The sequence below is a fragment of the Amphiura filiformis genome, chromosome 8, assembly GCF_039555335.1.
Source record: "Amphiura filiformis chromosome 8, Afil_fr2py, whole genome shotgun sequence".
Lineage (NCBI taxonomy): Eukaryota > Metazoa > Echinodermata > Ophiuroidea > Amphilepidida > Amphiuridae > Amphiura > Amphiura filiformis.
Window position 1 is genome coordinate 14,554,851 of NC_092635.1, and position 22,729 is coordinate 14,577,579.

The 22,729-nt window shown below is 35.3% G+C and overlaps 1 protein-coding gene across 1 annotated transcript in view; it reads right to left on the reverse strand.

Moving 5' to 3' along the window:
* LOC140158361 (uncharacterized) overlaps window positions 1–22,729 on the reverse strand; it is a 123,443-nt gene that overhangs the window by 91,550 nt on the left and 9,164 nt on the right. The window contains exons 4-6 of the mRNA XM_072181452.1: window positions 12,045–12,260; window positions 5,826–5,895; window positions 2,090–2,649 (exon numbers count right to left, since the gene is read on the reverse strand). Coding sequence (XP_072037553.1) covers window positions 2,090–2,649; window positions 5,826–5,895; window positions 12,045–12,260 — 846 coding nt within the window. The remainder of the gene's footprint in view (window positions 1–2,089; window positions 2,650–5,825; window positions 5,896–12,044; window positions 12,261–22,729) is intronic.

Sequence of the window (22,729 nt, forward strand, 5' to 3'; positions counted from 1 at the left end):
CTAATAAATGAATGGAATCAGCAGGTATAAAATCAGTAAAATACCCCCAAAATGTCCGGGAGCTTTAGGGTTTTAATTAGAAATATAATTGGTTTTGTTTGGAAGCAGTGGTTTAAAAACTCAAGTGCCCAAAGTTACCCCATTTTACGGTAGATAATGGTAATTATGTTAGCGCAGTCATAGTAGATTTAAGTAAAGCCTTTGACATGGTCAATCATAAACTGCTTGTTCAAAAGATGCACGCATTGGGTGTTAAAGATAATGAAAGAAAATGGTTTGAAACATATCTCACCAAACGTGCCCAATATGTGTCTATTAATAATTCCATTTCTGTGCCTCATGTTATATCATCAGGATTTCCACAAGGCTCTATCCTTGGGCCACTTTTATTTCTTTTATTTATTAATGACATGCCAAATGATCTGAAACACTCAGTTGTTGACATGTATGCTGACGATACCTTGATTTATGTTTGTAGCAAAGATGTTAAGGAAATTGAGAATAACCTGAATGAAGATCTTAATACACTCTGTAAATGGTTTGATAATAATTTTATGAAAGCAAATGTGAAGAAAACAAACGTTATGTTACTTGGTACACCTGTTAAAACTAGTAAAATTGATCATTGGTTAAAGTGTATATGAATAATGTTGAGATTGAAAATGTCACATGTTTAAAATATCTTGGTGTTCAAATTGATGTTAACCACAAATTACATAGCACAATGATGTCATGCATCGGCTATATCCAGTGCCTATAACTTGTTCACAGAATTGGGGTAAAAGGTCATTAAGGGGGTAAAATCTTACAATTGAATTCTCTAGACATCTGTAGGGGTTATAGGGCTCAAACTCAGTGACAACAAATCTCATGACCAGGGGAACATTTTGCAGGGGTCAGGTCAAAGGTCATGCAGAGGTCAAATTTTAAAAATGCATTTCTTGGACATTTGCAAGGGGTACAGGGCTCAAACTTGGTGACAACAAACAATGATCAGGGGAACATTTTGGAACACTTTGCAGGGGTCAGGTCACAGGTTATCTGCGGTCAAATCTCATAATTTCACTTTCTGGATATCTGTGGGGCTCAAACTCAGTGACAGCAAATCTCATGAACAGGAGAACATTTTGCAGTGGTCAGGTCAAAGGTCATGCATAGGTCAAATCTTAGAAATGTAGTTTCTGGACATCTGTAAGAGGTACGGGGCTCAAACTCAGTGACAACAAACTTGATGACCAGGGGAACATTTTTGGAACATTTAGCAGGGGTCAGTTGAAAGGTCATCTGGGGTCAAATCTTAAAATTGCATTTTCTGGACATCTGTAAGGAGTACGGGACTCAAACTCGGTGACAACAAACCTCATGACCAGGGGAACATTTTTGGAACATTTTGCAGGGGTCAGATAACACCAACACGCCCCAGCTAGATTTGTGGTCTATGACCACCATTTGCCACTAGTTCTCTTTCTTTCTTTCTGTCTTTCTTTCTCTACAGTTTGTCCACTCTGAAGTACAAAGTGACAACGTGCGCTTATACAGCGCATTAACAGTGTGTAGTGTAGCACACTGCATGCGTCCGCGTCTGTACTTGGTACTTCAGAGTAGACTCACTGTATCTCTCTTTATTTGTTTTGATGGATTTAAAGGTCTGGAGACCACGGATTTCAATGAAAAAACAACAATAACCGAGGTTTGCATACCTTCGGAGGTTATCGACCATAAAGAGACAACAACTTCAAATAAATTGCAAAGTGACATTTATATTAATCTAAAACAATAACCAGTAACAAATTAATATCAAATTACGGTAATTGTGCAAGTTTAATTTAAAGCATGTTAAAGTGGTTTTCTTATGGGGGGAGGAACAGACTATGGCATAATCAGGGTAATAGCACCATTGATATATTTCACCAAGGATTAAACTCAAACACATTTTCCAGATCTGTCATTGGTTTGTGGTGTAGTACATGGTTCGATACATGCTTTGAGTTCATTCTTTTCTGCATGCTGTTATTAACAGCGCCCCTCTGGAATTAAGCATCTGTAAAACTCATTTACTAACCTAAGTTTATTATTGTATGATACTCACTACTTTCTTCTTCGTAAAATATCTGTATACAGTGCCATCAAAATAGGTTTCCAGGAATGATTCCATGCACTCTGGTGTTGTTTGATCCATGAATTTTGGCTGCTTTGACAACTGAGTGAAGTTTTCTACAAGATACTCATTGGCAAGTTTTGTAATATCAGACAGTTCAGGTTCTGGACGTTGTGATATCTCAAATGCTTGTTGCAGACACATGCCTTGTTCAGGTTCTCGATCTAATACCCTGTTCAGGAATTTCATGCAGGACTTCATATGTGAATCAATTTGGTAGTAAACTGCCATGTCCAGCACTTCAGTTATGTTTTCCTTATTCATACTGATTTCATAACCAAAATAGATGAAATCAAGAATCATCTCAAACATCGCCTCATCCTCTTCTAGTAAGACCTCTGTGCTTCCAGCTTCCTGGAATCCAGATGTAAACATGGTCTTGAAGTAGCCACTGCTTGCAGCTAGGATGTTCTTATGAGCAGGGAATGACTTGGAGCCAACTATGATGGTTACGTCGCAGAAGGTTTTCTCTGATCGAAATGTTTTCAAACCTTTATTGATTAAAAAAAAATAGTATTCATATTATCATTTGAGAGATGAGTAGGTGTTTATGAAACATCTCAAACCTTGAGACTACCTTTTCATGATTTAACTACCAGTTCATGACCAAAGCCATGTATAGCTAGAAGTTCAATGCAACCCCCTTCAAATGCCAATTTGAAAAAAAAAAAACATCCACTTTTTCTGTAAAAAATTGAAATCCAGATATTCTGATCGTTATAGCACTTAATATGCAGCAAGTAGTGAATTTTAAAGTGATTTTCAGTAAACAACCTTATTTGACCCCTGTATGACCTCAAACTCAAAATCTGTGAGGACCCTAGAGACACCTGCTAATGTCAATGCATCTCTGCATCGTATGTAATCTGTAGGAAAAGCATTTTTTATTTACCGTAACCACCCGGGTATAAGCCCACCTTTGGCTATAAGCCCACCCCCTATTTTTCAAAACATTCTGGGAACAAGGGTGCACTCAGGTATAAGCCCAGTACTAAATTTTGGCCAAGTTCTTAAATCAAATCAATGCTTTGCTCTCATATTTAAGAACATAATATAAAAAATATCAGTTGATAATTAACATTCCACACTTATAATTTTAAGAAATTGACATAAAAGATAGAAATTACTGGTACATTGGGCATATACAAATGGTGGTGATTGTTCTTATTTTTAAATTCAAACACTAGCCCTTCCCCGGTTATAAGCCCACCCCCATTTTTGAAGTGAAATCAGCCATCTAGGGGTGGGCTTATACCCGAGTGGTTACGGTATTTGTTTATGTGCTGAAAATACACCTTTAATGACCTTAAGGTGGCACGTAGGATCACTGGAGTATTACATGACCAAAACTGAGTTTTCATCACTGATGTTGTCATCTTCAAATTATATTTTATCATGTCATTAATAGATTTTAAATCTTAAAATTTAAACCATAAGAAAAGCTATTTTCAAGACCCCTTTTCATTAAAAAATTCTTCAAAATACAAAAGTAAGTAAATCACATACCTGCCAAGTGTCCCGATTTTGGCGGGACATCCCGATTTTAGAAATATAATCAAAAACATGAATTTGTACCTTTTTCATAACCCGTTTTAGATATAACAAATTTCCATTGGTATTAGGCCTATCTTGATTATGATCAAAGTTTTTAAGGTTTTACAACCCTTTTTGTGAATGTTTTTTGCCAAATGCCTTTGTTTTTTATTTGCAATGTTTGTCTGGCCTTCAAGTTTCACATTTATGTTTAAGTTCCGTAAACTTTAAAAGGTAAACTGCTTCTTTAAAGCATTTTTTGTGAATGTTTTGATGCATTTTTTTTAACGGTCTTTGTTTTGTCCGTATTAACATGCTTTGTCCGTTTTACAAGAATTTTAATCAAGATAAAATTATATTACAAACTTTGCCCCACTTTTTACACATTTATTTTATTGAATACTACTTTATTGTACCAAAAAATTATAAAGAAACATTAAAAACATTGCATTTTTAGAGTAAAATCATGAAAATTGGGACAAAACGGAATACACAATAATGATTATGTCTTAAAAGACTGCAGTAAATGGCTACTCCATGTGGATAAACAACTGTCGAATGTGCAAGGATAATTTTGTAATATTGTATATTTTACCTCCTAAATCACCAAAAAATCTACTGCAGTTGGATACTCTTTCCCATTTCCTAACTCGACCAAACATCACAAGTCAACAAATTATATATTTATGGATTAAGCTTCAAAAATGGATGAAAAATCTTCTTTCTAGAATTATTTGTCGATTCCCAGATGATTGAGAGTATTCACAACAAAGACGAAAAATCTGCTGTATTTTTCTAAATCGCGAAATCTCAGCAAGATCAGTTTAAATATTACGTTTAGATATTACCAAAATCTAGATGGTGGTTTTTTTTTTTTTAATTCTAAGGGCCTAGAACTTTTTTTATCACCCATGATTCAAAAATTTGAACACAAGTCTCATGTTTTTGCTGATTTTTTGTCTATATTTTAAAAACCAAGCAAAATTTGGAAAAAATGAGAAAATTCCTTTTAAAATTATTTGTCTAAATAACTATTATTCATGTTTTACCATTTTTGGTTTTCAATTAAATTTTTTATGGTGGACCAAATATTTTTGGTCAAAAAACCTGTTTTTTTTTCCTTTTTTTTTTCTCCAAAACTGTACTTTTTGGCCCCAAACTGATATTTTAAATGGATTTATTAGCTCCTTATTTCCTTAAAATGTATACATTTGTATGCTTTCAATTAATAGTTTTCGAGTTATGAAATGAATAATAATGGATAACTAGTGATCTTGCGTGCCACCTTTAAGTCAATGGTCATGTATCTCCAGGATGCTTAGTTAATGAGGTATAGGTCAAAGGGTACAATAACAATGTCATAGGTAAACTTTTTCAAATTGAATAAAAATGGTGTCAAATTATTGTCTTTGCAAATGAATATGATGAATACAAAAAATGTACATGTTGCTACATATGACTATGAGAAGTCCTCATCATGAATCCTGGGCTGAAGGTCAACAACCCTATAGAATAATGTAACCTTGACAGTTCTTGGGTCATAACATTAAATCTAGACTCTGTAGATATAACAAACTATACATTTTTTGTTTTCTTTTGCAATTAAGACAGACAATTTGAGACTAGCCAACTATACATTTTTCGTTTTCTTTTGCAAGACAGACAATTTGAGACTAGCAAACTATACATTTTTTGTTTTCTTTTGTCAAAACAGGCAATTTGAGACTATTTTGGAGCATTTTGAAAATTTTACCACTCTACAATTTTGATTTTACCCTTTAACCTATTTTGATCTATACCTCATTAATTAGGCATTCTAGCAATATATGATCATTGGCTTTGTTACTACTTGGGACTAAAAGAAAAACTGATATTTCATAACTTGATTAAAGCATTTTAAAAGCAATCCCCTTGTGTGACCTTTGACCTCAATAACTCAATATGCTCAAAGGTGTATTCTTGGCCCCCGGCAGATTCTGAATATACATACCCCTGGTTGTTTTAAGTAACAAAAATACATTAGTACGCAACTTTACAGTTGTATACGGCCATTTTCCATGACTAAGATGCAGATTTACAAACTTCATTTTGAAAGTTCTCTATTATCAATTTGTACATATTAATATTTACTGACCTGAACCTCTGTGTTGTTGGAAAGCAATTTTGGTTGATGATTGACTCACTAACTGATATCTCAGCAGAGCCTGAAATAAATCAAACTAGACATTTATTGTGGTCCACAAACACAGCTGTGCTGTTTTGGTAACTATATACTAATGTCCAAAACAACAGATCTACATGTAGGTCAATGCACATACAATGTGGAAGTCATGTCATTGTGTTATGTCATTTGTGTGAGAAGAAGCATTTTTATGCCATTTAGTTTCAGTCCACATCATTACCCTTTAATGACCTTTAACCTCATATCTGTATGCCCTATAGATAATGGCATGAGAAACCAGGTATCAACTAAATTGATATAAAGGGCATTGGTTATTAAAGTTGTTCCTTGTTATGCGAATGTGATGATTTTACCATTTACGACTGCTGGGGCACACATAGCCAATGAGTAAAGTTAACATAGGAAGGCCGCTCAGCATGAATGTTGGAGAATCTACCAAAATTGCAATATTGTTCACATTCTTCTTTGAACAAGTTAATCTGGATTGTTGTTAAAATGGTTTTGAAGGTTCATTATATCAAATCCAGTAGTAAAAGATGGTATATTTACTCACATATTCAGTGACGTTTCTATGATAATCTATCATCTTTTTCAGACTGGCAACCCATACCATGAAGCAATTCCTGGAGAGGGCAATCCCTCATTTGCATGTGCCGCATTCTCATTTAAATTAGCCATTGTTTTATTGCTTAATATTTATATGTTATGGGGAGCACTTTACACCACCATGTTGGGCAAGTCATGAATAATTTAGCGTTGTGAAGCCAAATAAATTTATTATTTCTCAGGCTTGAAAAAAAATTGCAGGCAGAGGTGGGAATCGATCTCGGTACCTCCCGGTTAAAAAGCACAGTGCAAGACCACTAAGCCAGCTAAATATCTGTTGTGAGACGTGTGACATTAAATCAATAATAAAAGAAGTAGATTCTTATTTTGGGCTCAAATTGTAAAAAATGGGAAATATTTGTCCCTGCTCTAAAGAAAATAAAAATTGAGATCTTTAAACAAAATGTTACGGCTCTATTGAAAAAAAAGATTGATATCAAAATAACTTGTCCATTTTATATTTATTTATTTCACGAGGCGGCATTGTCACAGGCAAACACTATAGGCTAAAAACTAGATCCTCGCCACTAGATGCCATCGTAGCTCAGTGATAGAGCATCAGACTTGTGATTCCAAGATCGTTGGTTTGAATCCTCCTGTCAGCAATGTTTTTTTTGTGAATGCAATGCTACGATAGCATATTTGTTCAAATTTTTTCTTATTTATCTATTCATTTATTTATTTGTTTATTTGTTTATTTATGTAAATACTTATGTATTTATTTTGTTTAATCACTCACTCACACTCTTTAGAAAAAGGGCTCTTGGTCGATTAGTTCATTTATTCATTGTTTGATGGTTTGATACGTCTATTGATCGAAATTGAATATCATATAATTTATTCATATTCATTGTTTGTGAATTGATTGATTGATTGATTAACTGATTGATTGATTTGTTGAGCCGATGCAAGTGAGTGTGTGAAAGGTTAGAGGTGAGTTACTTGAGTTGAACTAGCCTTAATAATTATAATAAATAAATAAATAAATAAATAAATAAATAAATAAATAAATAAATAAATAAATAAATAAATAAATAAATCGCTTTCCCCCTCTCAGCCTGCCAAAAATATTGTGACCACCCCCCTGTTGGACATTCAAATTATTGGGATCCCAAATAATGATTAAATACATCAGATTTGTAATGTAGGCCTACAGTAAGAAAACTTTAAAAAAAACACTAAACCGATATTTTATTCATTATTGACCATGGTAGGCGAAACCGTCAATAGTGATTAAAGAATTTTTGTTCAAAAAATGATAAAATTTCCATAATTATCATAAGTGTTTCCGGACGTTTGCTGTTATCCCGGGGTACTCACGTACAAGGTTTTCCACAAAAAATCCTTAGACATGGGTCTACTGATGAAAAAAAATCCTTAGACATGGGTCTCCCTTTTAGATTTTCCGTGCTATGTGTGAAAAACATCATGTGGGAAAACATGTTGCTTTTACTATTTTCAAGCTCAAATCCCTAGATATGGGTCCTTACTTTCCTGACAATCCTTAGATATGGCTACCTATTTTCGGTAAAATCGTGACCCTTAGAAATGGTTATGGGTTCGGAAGCTCGGGCCGCACATCTCCGTCGAAAAATAATCCAAGTACCCCCCGTTATCCTAAGCCTTTTAAAGCGTTTTAAGGCCAAAATTGCACCCCTCTCACCCCAATTTTACCCTCCCAGGACTCATAATTATTGCACAGCCCTGATAATCTCCTAAATTATTCAATTGTTTTTTCGATGGGCCTAAACTCTTGTAATAGGCCTGCACATATTAAATACAGCAAGCTACCATTCAAATTATACATGCACGATACAAGTGCGATTCCAGAAACGCTACACAGTGACATCACTTAATTAATATTACTACCGGTAGTGAATAGCAAGCTTCTAAGGTTGAAAGTGCGCCCGCTTTACTACCTGAGAGCAATCCGGTAGTGGCGTTTCAATTTATTAAGTGTTGGGAAATCCACAAGATCAAATAGAACGGTGAGTGATGATTATTTACTTGTTTTTATTTATTTATTTATTACACTTTATCACTGGTATACAATAATTATAATAGGCCTATATCATCAAAATATATTGCACATGAATATTCAAAAGTACATACAAAAAACAGGAAGTATAGATAAAATTTTGCACCAGTGAAAGGCAAGGACTAACAGGTGCAAAGCACCTCTAGGACAGTCCCACCAAAGATCAAAACAAAGAGGACACCCCTCCCCCCCCCCCAAAAAAAAAAAAAAGAAAGAAAAAGAAAAAAACCTACACAAGCCTACAACCAGAACACTGGCAACATGTATCCCAAGAGCATGTGTTGTAAGGATCAAAACTCTCCTCTAGTTTAATTTGTTCTTGTACCACTCAGAGAGTTAGCTCTTAAAAGAGGACATGTTGACAGTGGATCTAATTGTGAGAGGAAGTTGATTCCACAGGGGAACAATACGGTTGAAAAACGATGCCCTGTGAGATTCGGTTTTGCATCGTTTGGGAATCAACAATAGGGGGTCAGCAGATGATCTGGTGGTGGGACGGTCCTTGAGAGTGGAGTTAAAAACAACAAAATGGTTAAGATTAAGGTCATAAAGTTCCATTTTACATCTAAAAAAGAATGTGAGATCAAGGATTTCATGTCTAAAAGACAAAGGAAGGAGGTTTAATTTAGTTAACCTCTCACGATAGTCTTATAAATCAGGGTAATGTAGAGTATTATAGTTTGTTGCTCTCCTCTGGATACCTTCAATTAATCGAAGATTACGTTTTGATGTACCACTCCAGAGAGAGCTGGCATACTCCACATCACTCCTTCTTAGGCCAGTAATAAACTACATTCTTAGGCCAGTAATAAACTATGTTCACGGCCGACAACTATAGTTTGAATGATATTTATTATCACACGAGGAAATAAAAACAAACAAATATGGCGCCTCATGTGCTTCAGGTCAGGTCAGTGGTCAAAGGTTTTGTTACCGCTAAATCGCTGGCTGGATATCGTATCAAATTCAAGTGATACACTACCGTCGCATTATTGACACCAATTCCTAATTTCGACATTACTATTGCGAAAGATTATTCTATTATCAAATTAGTAGACTTTCTGTAAAAAACAAATCACTGGTGCCTGATGGGAAATACTAGTGCGCCATCACCGGATTACTCCCTATCCTAGCTGGCGCCCTTTCAAGCTTGCTACTCGCATTGAACAGGCAGAGTTCGCAAAACTAACGGCGTCGTTATTTGCCAACCCTAATTAACATGATCAAGGGATCGAAATTAATTATTCATAACCGATCGATAACTGGCCTCATTTTCTAACTAGCAAACCAGCGGGATTTGTCATAGGTTTGCGTTGATAATAGAACAACCGTGAAGTTAGTGTCACCCCCTTGCCCATACCACTGCTCACTGTCCTTTTGGCGAACGCCATTAGGGGTGTGGTGATGAGTTGGTCAAAGATGTTATGCAACCACACAAAGCCTTGTCAATGTGTGGCTACCCCGACTGGGCTGTGAAAAAAGTCAAACATGACAAAAACAATCCAAAACCTAAGAAAACCACCAAGACCAACGAAGCTGATAAGTCCAAAGACCTTGTTGTAGTCCCTTATGTTGCGGGGCTTACAGAACACGTATCGCATGTTTTTCGGAAACACGGTTTCTCAACAGCCAGCAAGCCACACAGAACATTACGCAATATGTTAGTCCACCCAAAGGACAAATTAGACCCCCTTCAAAAAGCTGGTTGAAGCAGTTTATGAAATCCTATGTGCGGATTGCCCAAAATCATACATTGGTGAAACAGGATGCTACATTTGGTGTTAGACTCCAGGAACATCAAAAGGAGGTGCAAAAGTTTGAAGCAATACACCATCAGGGCGACTCACAAATACTCCATCGCGGATCAACACAAATCTGCTATTACTGATCATGTTGTGGGTACAAACCGGGATCAGGCTATTAAGTTATTGACAGAGAGTTGGACAAAACTACAAGATGGCTCAAGAAAGCTATCTGGATTAGGAGGAGAGAAGACAATATTCTCAATAAAGACGAGGGGGCCTACAAGTTACATAACATCTTTGACCAACTCATCACCACACCCCCTATGGTGTTCGCCAAAAGGACAGTGTGCAGTGGTATGGGTTGCCAGTCTGAAAAAGATGATAGATTATCATAGAAACATCACTGAATATGTGAGTAAATATACCATCTTTTACTACTGGATTTGATATAATGAACCTTCAAAACCTGTTCACATTCTTGTAGTGAAAGTGATGAATTTTACCAATGAAAAACAGGCTATTCCGTCCAAACGATATACATTTTATTCTTTTTTAACCTGAGGTATATGGTTTCAGGAATGTTTTTTACTTAGAAAAGTGAGAGTGAGGGGGCATATATGTCAAATTTGTACGGATTTTTTTCAAATGTACACTTTACCATGTTAAAACTTGCACAAGTTTAGGACATAGAAATGAGTACTTGCGACACTTGTTTAGGGGAGCATTTTCAGATTAATGCTTATGTGTTTAAGGTGGTTCGAAAGGCAAGGTTTAGGGAAATCATGAATTCCAACATTTTTGCAAATATCTCCAAAACCTTTCATGATACAATCTCAAGTGAGTTTGTGCTTATGTAGGGATATGTTGGCCATATTATGAAGGTAATAAACCCGTTGCCATGGTAACCAAGCAGTCGCTATTGGCTTCTGACCAATCACATTAAAAGTTGGTTTTTTCCTGTTTTTTCGCAAATCACTTCATTTTTCCCAATAGAAGTATACTCACATGTTGAGTCATGTTCCTGCACACCTCCACTGATTTTCCCGTAAAAAGTTTGTAAGTAATATGGAATTTTTGGCCAAAAATCTGACATTTCACTTTGACCCCCCTCCACTGGGATTTTTTTACGGAAAATCAGTGGAGGTGTGCAGGAACATGACTCAACATGTGAGTATACTTCTATTGGGAAAATGAAGTGATTTATGTAAAAAACAGGAAAAAACTAACTTTTAATGTGATTGGTCAGAAGCCAATAGCGACTGCTTGGTTACCATGGCAACGGTTTTATTACCTTCATAACATGGCCAACATATCCCTACATAAGCACAAACTCACTTGAGATTGTATCATGAAAGGTTTTGGAGATATTTGCAAAAATGTTGGAATTCATGATTTCCCTAAACCTTGCCTTTCGAACCACCTTAAGGATGATACCCTGTTTGTGAATAACATAACAACGTAATTCATTTTTTAACATGTGCAAAGTACAATAAAAAAACACAAGAAATCTACAGTTATAAAATTACTGAAAAACATAGTGGAGGAGAACTGAGAGATGCAATTAAGAGGCCTGTAAAGTCCCAGACTCCATTATTGTTTAACTTTTTGTAAGCTTCATTCAATAAGAGAGTCCTTATAAGAACCTGTGAAAGAGTTCAGATGTCTGCAGTTTTTAACATGATTTGGGACATTTTTCCAATCTTTACACCCTGGTAGCAAATAGGGAGTAAAATGTCAAGTGGCCCCTCAGTTTTCTCCAGGTCATTCATTTCAAATTCTTACAGATTCCTTGCCCGAGTCTAAGTTCTTGCTTCTTGCTTCTGGCTCTTTCTTGCGCTCCATGACATATGGTGGCATATCTTCTCCGAAGTCTCCCCAGAGACTCTCGAGGTCATCTTTAGGGATTTCATCCAGATGTAATTTTTGTAGCATGTCACATGCATACTGCTTCCGAGCAACCCAGTTATACTGCAACCACTTTTTAATAACTTGAAAGATCTAATGAGTGCAAACAGAAGAACATTTCAGTCCATTTTTAGCACAATAATAGTGCACAAGTTAACAAATGACTGAAATAGAAACACCATATTAATGTAATGATGTATATTCATACATAGCGGTAAACGTAAATAGAAAGCGAAATTATACTTCTACGCTACTCAAATTTGTGACATAATCAGAGGTGTCCTAGTATACGTACTACATCACTAGCAACAACAATCTTCAGAGTAATAACATCCGCTGAAGATGCCGGTTGACCCGGTGAAAGCACTCCGGTGAGTGTACCAAATTTGAGTAGCGTAGAAGTATAATTTTGCTTTCTACCATATTAATGCTTTGCCCACCATGCGAGTATTAAAAAGAAAGTCACTGATGTATAAGCATGGTAATATGCCCACCTGTTATCACAATTTCCAAAAATTGTGCTTCAAGTGTAAAAAGTAAGTCATCAATATACAGTTCTTTACTGCGTGCCTGATTTTAGGCACTTCTTTTAAATAAATTGAATACACAGATTGATTATCACAGTGTGGTAATTAAGGCTGCCAGGAGGAAGGCGCAGGATTGGCTCATTAGCGAATTAGTGCAATTTTGCTAACACCATTATTAGCATAATATAAAGTGTATATGAAAATTAACACAAATTACAGTGCTAGCCAAAAAGTGTGCTAAATCGCTAAAAGCACATAATTTGTTAGGGTGTGTAGCGGTACCTAGCACTCTCACGCTAATATCGCTATTTTGAGGAGATATTTTAAGTGAGAGGGGTGCAATTAGTGCTAATTAGCATAACTCAGCCTTTTAGCACTAATTAGTGGTATTTATCACTCGATTATTTCTTGTTAGCACTAATTAGTAAGATGGTGCATATTAGTTCACAAATTAGGACGCTGATTAGCGTTAATTAGCAGTAATACTGGTGAGCACTAATTAGCGATTATGCGCTATTAGCACTAACTTATTTGTGCTGAAATTAGCGCACATCTGTTCAGATGCTGTAACTCTTCAATGGATCATTTGCATATTTTGCACCAAAATTAATCCTCCATCTGTCCGATTGCTGCATCTCTTGAATGGATGAGTGAATTAGATAATTTTAATAATTCGCTGAAATTAGCCCTCCATGCAGTTGTCCTGATGCTGCATCTCTTGAATGGATAGGTGGATTGGATCAACTTCGGATATTGTAGGATAGGTAGGCGCTAGGCCATGGTTAGAAACTCTTGATTATTTTTTGGGGGTGTAATTTGCAAATTTTTGAGCCTGATGTAACTCATGAGACAATATATAATCAGTGATGGACACAGTTTCTGCTCCGTCTGTCATCTGTGTGTAATTTTTATCTTTATTTTCTTATTCTTGCGTTGCAACAAAGTTGGGAATATACTTTTTATGGCGATAGTAGGTCAATATATTACTTCCAAGTAATCTGATGATGATAGCGATACCGCAAGTGGGCCCTACAACATTTTATGTAGCACTTTTACTTTTTGCAGTGGAACATAATTGAAAAAGCTGGGCCAGTATATTTATTGCAGGGCCAGTAGATTTGCCATTTCACTGGCCCGGAAGGCCAGTAGAAAACTGAAACCTAAGTCTGTCCCTGCATAAAAGACCTAATTCGAAAGGTCAACATTTTTGTATGATGGTCAGCTTTTCCTCCTAGCTACATATCATTAGATTTATAAAATTTACCTCGAGGAATGTTAAATGCTGGCAGTAGTGTGTTTATTTTCAACTTTTATATTCTTCTTAGTTTAAAATCACTTTTCATGGTGTATGGGTGGCATAAAATAGCAATTCGGTATTGTATCAATCATCATACTAGAGGGCCTTATATTTGTACACAAATTATGGCTATACCGCATGTTATCGGTGTACACAAACTTATAGTCAATATTTACTGAGGACTTAAAATAAAGAAATTGTAAAAAGTCACCCAATTGGGAGAAAAATGTGTAAAGAATAAAATTCCATGTCACAAGCTTTAATTTGATGTATGTAGCACTCTCGTATAACATAGAATAAAGAAATTATTAATGTTGCCCAATTGGGTGGAAAATGTGTAAAAAGGATGCGCTTAATTTTTTCATTGTGGTATTTTTGGGTGTTAGTGTTAATTATGTTAATGGAATGCAACCAATGCGTGATCATTTGTGATGAAATTAAGTTACTCTTTCCAAACTGCATTGCCAGCAAGTAGTAGAACTTTGCCTGTAGCTTTATCTTGGCCTGTTTGCCCTCTGCTTTGAGTCTCAGATGGGCATCAGTCTCTTCCATTCTTGCTGCATACCTGATGGAGGGCTGCCATTATCTTCTTTCCATCGATCTTGAACTCTGCCTTGGTAACAGCATCCAGTACCTCATTCTTTCATTCTCAGGAATTTGGCTATTATTGGTTGTGTGTTGGTTGAAGCCTTGGTCGGAAGACGGTGTACATTTGCGAACAGAATATCAGATTAGTTTGGTATAATGTTACCCAATATCACTGCGTAATACAAGTTCAGAGTCCTCAGTCTTGTTGGTTTGGGCACATTAAAAAACACAGGGCCATAGCAAGCGGGGCGGCTGGGGAGGCCATGGCCGCCCCACTTTTTTGAGAAATTTGTTATGTTTTTCTTTATGTTTTATTTCAATTTGGGCATATTTAAAACAGAAGATTGGACTTCTTAGTTCCTCTATTTTTCAGAAAGTTTTTTCTCAAGTTGTGGTACAATGTCCTCCTTAATTTCATGCATCTCAGTATCAATAGATTTCAATCCTCTATCAAGCTCAGAAACATCAGATTTTATTGCTGTGATTTCCTCATTTACCTTAATTAGTTGGCGTTCAAGTCTGTCAAATCTGGTCTGCATATTACTATCTAGCTTCAGTAACATAGTATTATATGCTTATTTGGGTAGGCGCCGGTGATTATGGTACCGTGCCAAACAGTGTAAGTACTACATGTACGTGTACATGTAGTGCCGTTTCTACCTGTGCCTGTAGTGTACTGCGACATCGCTGTGGCGTGAGGGTCAAATATAGTCCAAAAACACATGAAATAAGTATAATCCAATTTATCCAAAAACAGCTAGATTAATGTCCGACGAAGATTTGTACACTGGTGATAAGAAACTGGTGTAGTATAGACAAAGTTCAGATGAAATAATTAACAGTTCACCACAGCTCAAAATTAAACGTCCTCACAGAACGACGGCCAGTCACACATTTAAAATTTAAAAAAAGTGAAATTCAAGACTGACACAAGTCTCTCTTCATTTTTGAAAAGATTCAATGTGAAATGTTTGGAAAACTGTCACTCAAAAACTTGACTAGTATGTTGAAATAGGCTCTATTAGAATAACATATATTTACTATTTAGTAAAAATACCTTCAACTGAAATATATAAGAGGAAAGAGTCTGAATGACAACTTTCTTGCCCTGTGTTTATGAACACAATAAAGCAACTTTAGCACACACTTATCATCTCAGACTAGTTGCCTGCAGGGATCCTGTTATAAAAATAATAATGATACCAACGCAAGTTGCTATATTTTGGTGAATTTATTGTATTGAACCATGTTCTTTCCACAATAGCATTCAGAGAACACCTCAATGAAACATGAAATGTCCCGTATATATCTTTACTTTAAAGTCAAAAGTTTTATCTAACATTTTAAAATCCAGCTGCGGAACTTTTTTCTATGATTTTGTACCACAACAAAAGAAGTACAGTACATACATCTGACACATAGCATAGTAAGCATACATCCTTTTGGCCTGATATGGAAAAGAAGGTAATTTTAACAATAAGACTCGAGTAAACAACTCATCCGATTCATAGTGATCTACAATCAGTCGCCAAGCCATGAATTATCGATTTACAATCAATCATATATAACTACTACTAAGGTGACGCAACTCAAGTTCAAGAACATGAGGCGTTTTGACTGAAAGAGTTATAATAAACAGTTATTTAACAGATCCCACAAGTCTCTGCCATTCTGTGCGGTTTTGTGGTACTCTGAAGGCTTCCTTGATTGTCAAGTTAATGGCGTTGAGATCGCCTATGAGCTGAGCTAGATATGTGCGGCGAAGTGCTCCACGGCGATAGGCTTCTGTGGCCTGATTGTTAGGATGGAGGATGATGGAAAGTGGCAGTTCCGGTCTCCTTATTGCGTGGCCCACAATCCGTAGCCTGTTGCGTGTGAGTGTCAATGTCACAGGTGCAACTTTTGCCCGGGCATACAGATTGTTGTTTGATAGGCGATCTGGAAAATGCACTCCAAGGCAGTAGCGCATCAGGGCATGGTGAGAAGCGTCAATGGAATTGCCCAATGTGTCTGTGATAATCAAAGCTTCACAGCTGTATAGGAGAACAGATTCGACAGTGGACTTGAAGAGTTGCATTTTGGCGCCATCGCTGGCCGTACTATTCCACACCGCTGGCCGTACTATTCCATGCAACCTGTCTCCTTCGCTGGAAAGCACTAGTGTTATCTGCCACGTTACAGCCTAAGTGGTCAAAGTCATCGCAGACCATCAGGGTGGTACCCGATGTCGTGTGAATGTCCATGTGAGGAGTGTCGCCAATAAACATAACTTTTGTTTTACTGGCATTAAGGCGAAGGCCAACTTTTGCGGATGCTGACTCGAAACGTTGCAATCACATATAAAGCACTTTCCAAAACTAACAAAAGGTTCTACGCGGTTGTAATCACACTTTGACACTAATCATAAGCGACCACTAACTATGGATTGAAGGCCTTTAGATGTTCCTGGGATGAATCAGGGTTATACCTTATGTTAGATGGCAATATTTCAATAGCGCAAAGATTATTAATATAAAGTCAATAACAATCTAAGACATGTGTAGCGATCTGTCACTTTGGGTAAACTGGTGAAGTGATTGATATGTCGACTTGCTGCTGGTTTCTGGTGCAGTGCAGTAAAATCGTTGTCAGAGCAGCAAAGTTGCAAGCGGCAGGAAAGTATGAAACCAGCATAGTGCCACAGGTGTCAGTCTCTGGACTCTGCTGCTAGCATTGGTAAAAAAAACCCCTTCAAATATTGCAGCTGCACCGGATGTAGTACTGTATTTTGCTGGCCGTGAACTTGGAAGCTGCATGTTTTATTTTTTACTTGGCCTAATCAATTTTAGCCAAGATGGCCAAGTTTTGATCTATTATTTTTGATGTTTTTCTACAACTGACTCTGTGTGATGATCCTGCTTTGAAACATGAGATATTTTATCAATTATAATTTTGATTGAAATGACTTATTAGTTTGTTGATTTGATTGTGAAATTATTTGTTTTAATATATTTTTGTTTCTTCTTCTGTTCTTGTTATGTGTGCGGTGTGCCTTAAACACGTAAAGAAAAAGCAAAGAAAACTAGTATGTACTATTTGTAAAAACTATGTTCATAAATATTGTAGTGATGTGACTACTAAAGAATGTCGTAAAAATATTAATACTAGATTTTGGCATTGTAAACATTGTAACGATGAAATTGCTCTCCCGTTGAATCATATAATTGATGAAACAGAATACTTACTCGTATTATATAACATGTTTGATGTAACCTTCACAGATGATAAAATGAATAGATTTGAAAATTTTGTGTTCAACCCTTTACACGATTTTACAGGTGATATATATAATAGTTCTGTATGCAATAATAAATCTGAGTATTACACAGATGAACATTTCAATGAAATCCACAAGTCTATAAATGGTAATAACTTGTCTATGTTAAATGCTAACATCAGAAGTATGCAAAAAAATTTGGATTCATTGAAGGAGTTTTTACATGGTTGTGATATACGATTTAATATCATAGGACTTGTAGAAACTTGCCTTAAAGATAAGCCTCATGATTACTTTCGGATAGATGGTTACAATTTGGAACTTAATAATCGACATAATAAGGGAGGGGGGAGGTGTTTGCTTATATGTTGACGACAGTGTAAGATATAGTGTAAGAAATGATTTGAACCAGATTCAGCATCCTGAAAATACAGAAACTCTATTTATTGAGATTGAACGTCCAAAATCTAAAAATGTAATAATTGGTATTGTTTATAGGTCTCCAGATCAAGATGTTGGTGAGTTTAACCTATTTGCTGAAAATATGTTGTCCAAACTTACAAATAAAAATTCCCTTTAAAAGGGAAAGCCAGCCTCAATGTAGAAGAGGTCTTGTAATTAGTTTTGGTCAATGTGAAAGGCATTTTTTAGGATCACGACTTACTACATCCATGTTACATGACAGTCCACCAAACCATCAACGGTGAGAAGATGTACACTGAAACTGCAGAAAACATTAACTCCTAATCTCCTGTCAACTCTTTAATTCATTATTGTTCATTATTATTAATTCATTATTGTTCTCTAAATTGTTCTGTTCTGGTTTTATTTGTCTTTTCAGCTTTTTACCCACGATATTTCAATTTCCAATTTTTTATTACCATAACTTACGAACTCAATTTCTTCGCTTAGGAATGTCCGATTTTATTGGGGAAAACGGCGTTGTGGAGCAAAATAGCTCTTTATGTGAAAGCCTACAAATTTATAAGCTGTCCAAAAGATGTCTGTTTTTGACATGATACGCCACATTTCTTAAAGACCCATTCAGTGATCCCAGTGCAAGAGTAAAAAAATTAAAATTGTTTATAAATTGCTTAAAAGAGAAGGATAGGCCTAAGTCATTCAAATTGTCATTTGGTATTTTTGAAATGCCAAATTTGGCAAAAAATGAAGAAAACAGCAGTACTGACGAAGTTCAAGCCCCGCCATTCAAATACTTGTAGCTAATTTTAGATACATTTCTATTTCTCCATTTACGATCCTGCCCAAAAGTGTCTGCTTTCGATATACCACGTCACAAATACTACACTGCACTGACTGCAGGTTTTAGTTAAAAGGGCATTTCGTGATCCACAGCATCATCCCCTAACTTTTCTCAAAAAAAGTTGAGATTTTTATATCACTGGAAACCTCTGGCTACATAATATTTATGTACAAAATATTTCTTGCAGATTAATTCGTTAGCAAAGTAATCGTGAAATTTGAATTTCGTTCTGGTATACCAGAACAAAATTGCAACACATTGTGTACACATAACCATGCATAACTCGTAAAGGCAAAATCGGAATCAACTGAAATTTTTTAGAATAAGCTTTTTTGTGGATATCTACTGAAAAATGTCATAAAAAGAGGATGCTAGGATCACGAAATACTCCTTAAATTAAGCCATATAACATAATATAAACTCACCTTACATGTACATTTTTTATTTTAAAATAATTTGATATTAATTACATAATGTATAGTTTACTATATGATAGATGGTGGCAAGAACATTTATAAAGGACTGATTACTCACTGCAATCTTCACTCTTGTGTGTTTTGACTGTAAGTTTATGAATCAAATAAAAAAGATAGAAAGTAGCTTCACTTACGTTATGTGTCATTTTATTTATAACATAGAAGTTATTAAATTAATAAAGTAAGACAATTTATTTATCTATAAGTGCATGTCAAATGGGTACATTGTTCAATACTATAGGCCTACATGCATAAATTATGCCCATATTATAGCTAGGCCCTAAAAACTTTATTTTGCATCGGATTTTTCCCGTTGAAAAGGCAAAACTGATGTTCATGATAGCAACTATTTCATCAATAGCATTTTGAGTCATTTTTATCCATAAAACGACACAGGATAGGATAGATAATTACTTTGACATCAATATGGTCCATATGATGAAGATTTTGATTCTTAGATCTGTTATCAACATGATATCACGCTGTTCAGTGGTCAAGGACCCCGGGTCAAAGACACTGAAATGACATACTTTTCTTCTGCTGACCATATGATGCTGTATATTAACTATTATTGTTACATTTTAGGCTTATACCTAAAACTTTTAAAGTCATATTAATTCAAACATAACTTTGGTAATACTCACTCGTTTTCATTCGTTGAAACGGCAAAACATACTTACTTTTCCTTACACATCGAATTAAAATATTTTTAAAAAATTCAACCACAAAAAGTTTTAACAAAAAGTCATTCCAATACCAATAAAAATTAATCTCTTGAGCAAACTGACCCCATCCCAGAAACAGGTACCAGCCCGATGGGCTGGCGAAAATGAAATATCATGGGAGACTTTAATATCAATTTATTAAACGAGGATGTACATACACCCACTACTGATTTTATAGATCTGATGACTTCTTACTCATTTTATCCTAGTATAACCAAACCCACCAGAATCACTACCAAAACTGCATCTCTAATTGATAATATTTTTACAAACTCCCATACTAAACAAACTGCTGGCATATTATTGACTGACATAAGTGATCATTTGCCAATTTTTGTTTCTACAAACTTATCTATTTATCAAGAAAGTGGAATCAATGCTGATATTGAAATTAGAGATATGAATGAACAAAATGTTCGTGTTTTCAAAAACAGGCTAAGTTGTATTGACTGGGATGTTGTATGCTCATCTGATGATGTAAATCAATCATATGGATGTTTTATTGATAAATTCAACTCATATAATGAATGTTTTCCAAAAAAGACATTTAAAAGACGTAATGTCAAGAACAAACCTAAATCACCTTGGATAACACAGTCATTGCTTAAATGTATCAGAAGAAAACAAATATTGTATAAAAAATCATTAAAGAAACCAACAGAAAGTAATGTTCAAAAATATAAAATGTACAGGAATACTTAATATTTCGCTTCGTTTAGCAAAGCAAAATTACTTCAGCAGTTTACTGGATAAGGAAAAGCACAATATGAGAAACACATGGAAGATTTTAAATTCTATTCTTAGGCCTTCAAAAAAGCCTATTTCCAAGAAGTTTATCACTAATGATAGAACTTTAACTGATTCAAATGATATTGCTGATGAGTTCAATAAATATTTTGCCAGTATAGGCTCATCTTTAGCAGCTAGTATTAAGCATTCTGGAAAAGATTACAATTCTTATCTAAAAAATACTCATTTTGGTGCCACTTGTTTTTTACGACCTACTGATGAAGAAGAAATTCTTGAGATTATTGGAAGAATGGGGAGTAAGAAAAGCCCAGGAAATGATAACATCAAATCTGATCTTGTTAAAATAACTGCAAAGGAAATCTCATATCCCCTCAAAATTTTGTTTAACCTTTCTCTTAGTAGTGGAATAGTTCCAGATGCTATGAAAGTAGCCAAAGTTGTGCCCATCTATTAAAAGGACAGTCCTGAAGTATTTGGTAATTATAGACCTGTATCAGTTTTACCGACGTTCTCCAAAATTTTGGAACGAATTGTTCACAACAGATGCTATAATTTTTTTGCTCAAAAACAATGTTTTGTATAAAAAACAATATGGATTTAGAAATAAGCATTCCACGTACATGGCTGTTCTAGATTTCGTTAAAGATACAAGTGCATGAGGCTATAGACAATAATATGTTCACTCTGGGTATTTTCATGGATTTGTCGAAGGCTTTCGATACCATAGACCACAATATTTTGTTGGATAAATTATATCACTATGGCTTTCATGGAATATCTCATAAATGGTTTACAAATTACCTCTCTAGTAGAAAACAGTATGTATATTATGATAATGTAACATCTCAATATGAAAATGTGATGTGTGGTGTACCCCAGGGTTCAATACTGGGACCCTTACTTTTCATTATATATATGAATGACATTTGTTGTACATCAAAATTGTTGTTGTTTATTCTTTTCGCTGACGACACAACTGTGTTCCATTCTGATAAAGATGTCAACGTACTTTATGATACAATGAATACTGAGCTACAAGAAGTGTGTAATTGGTTCAAGTGCAATAAATTATCCCTAAATGCTTCAAAAACAAATTTAATGCTAATTGGGACCCTCCACAAAACAAAAAATGTTCAAATCAATCGTTCTATTAAATTAGATGGTTGTAACTTATCTCGAGTTTCTGATGTTAAATTTCTTGGCATTACTATAGATGAAAATTTGACATGGAAGCCCCATATAAATAATATTCGTAAAACATGTTTCAGAAAACTGGGCGTTCTAAATAAGGTCAAACACTTCGTACCAAAAAATTCATTGTACCAATTATTGCTCGCTTATTTTACCCTATTTGTCATATGGAATAGTGTTGTGGGGAAGAGCCTCTAAAGAACATGTAATGAAAATACACAAGCTTCAAAAGAGAGCTCTCAGAATAATCTCAAACAGTTCTTATTTGAGTCACACAAAACCATTGTTTGAAAAGTATAACGCATTGAATATTTTTGAGAAGTATGACAAAGAAGTGGGTATTTTTATGTACAAGTATAAGAACGGTTTACTTCCACAATCATTTGATCATGTATTCACAGATTTAGAAAGCGTCCATACTTATGATACAAGATATAAAACAAATTACCGACCTGAAATTCACAAAATCAAAACTGTCCTCACCACAG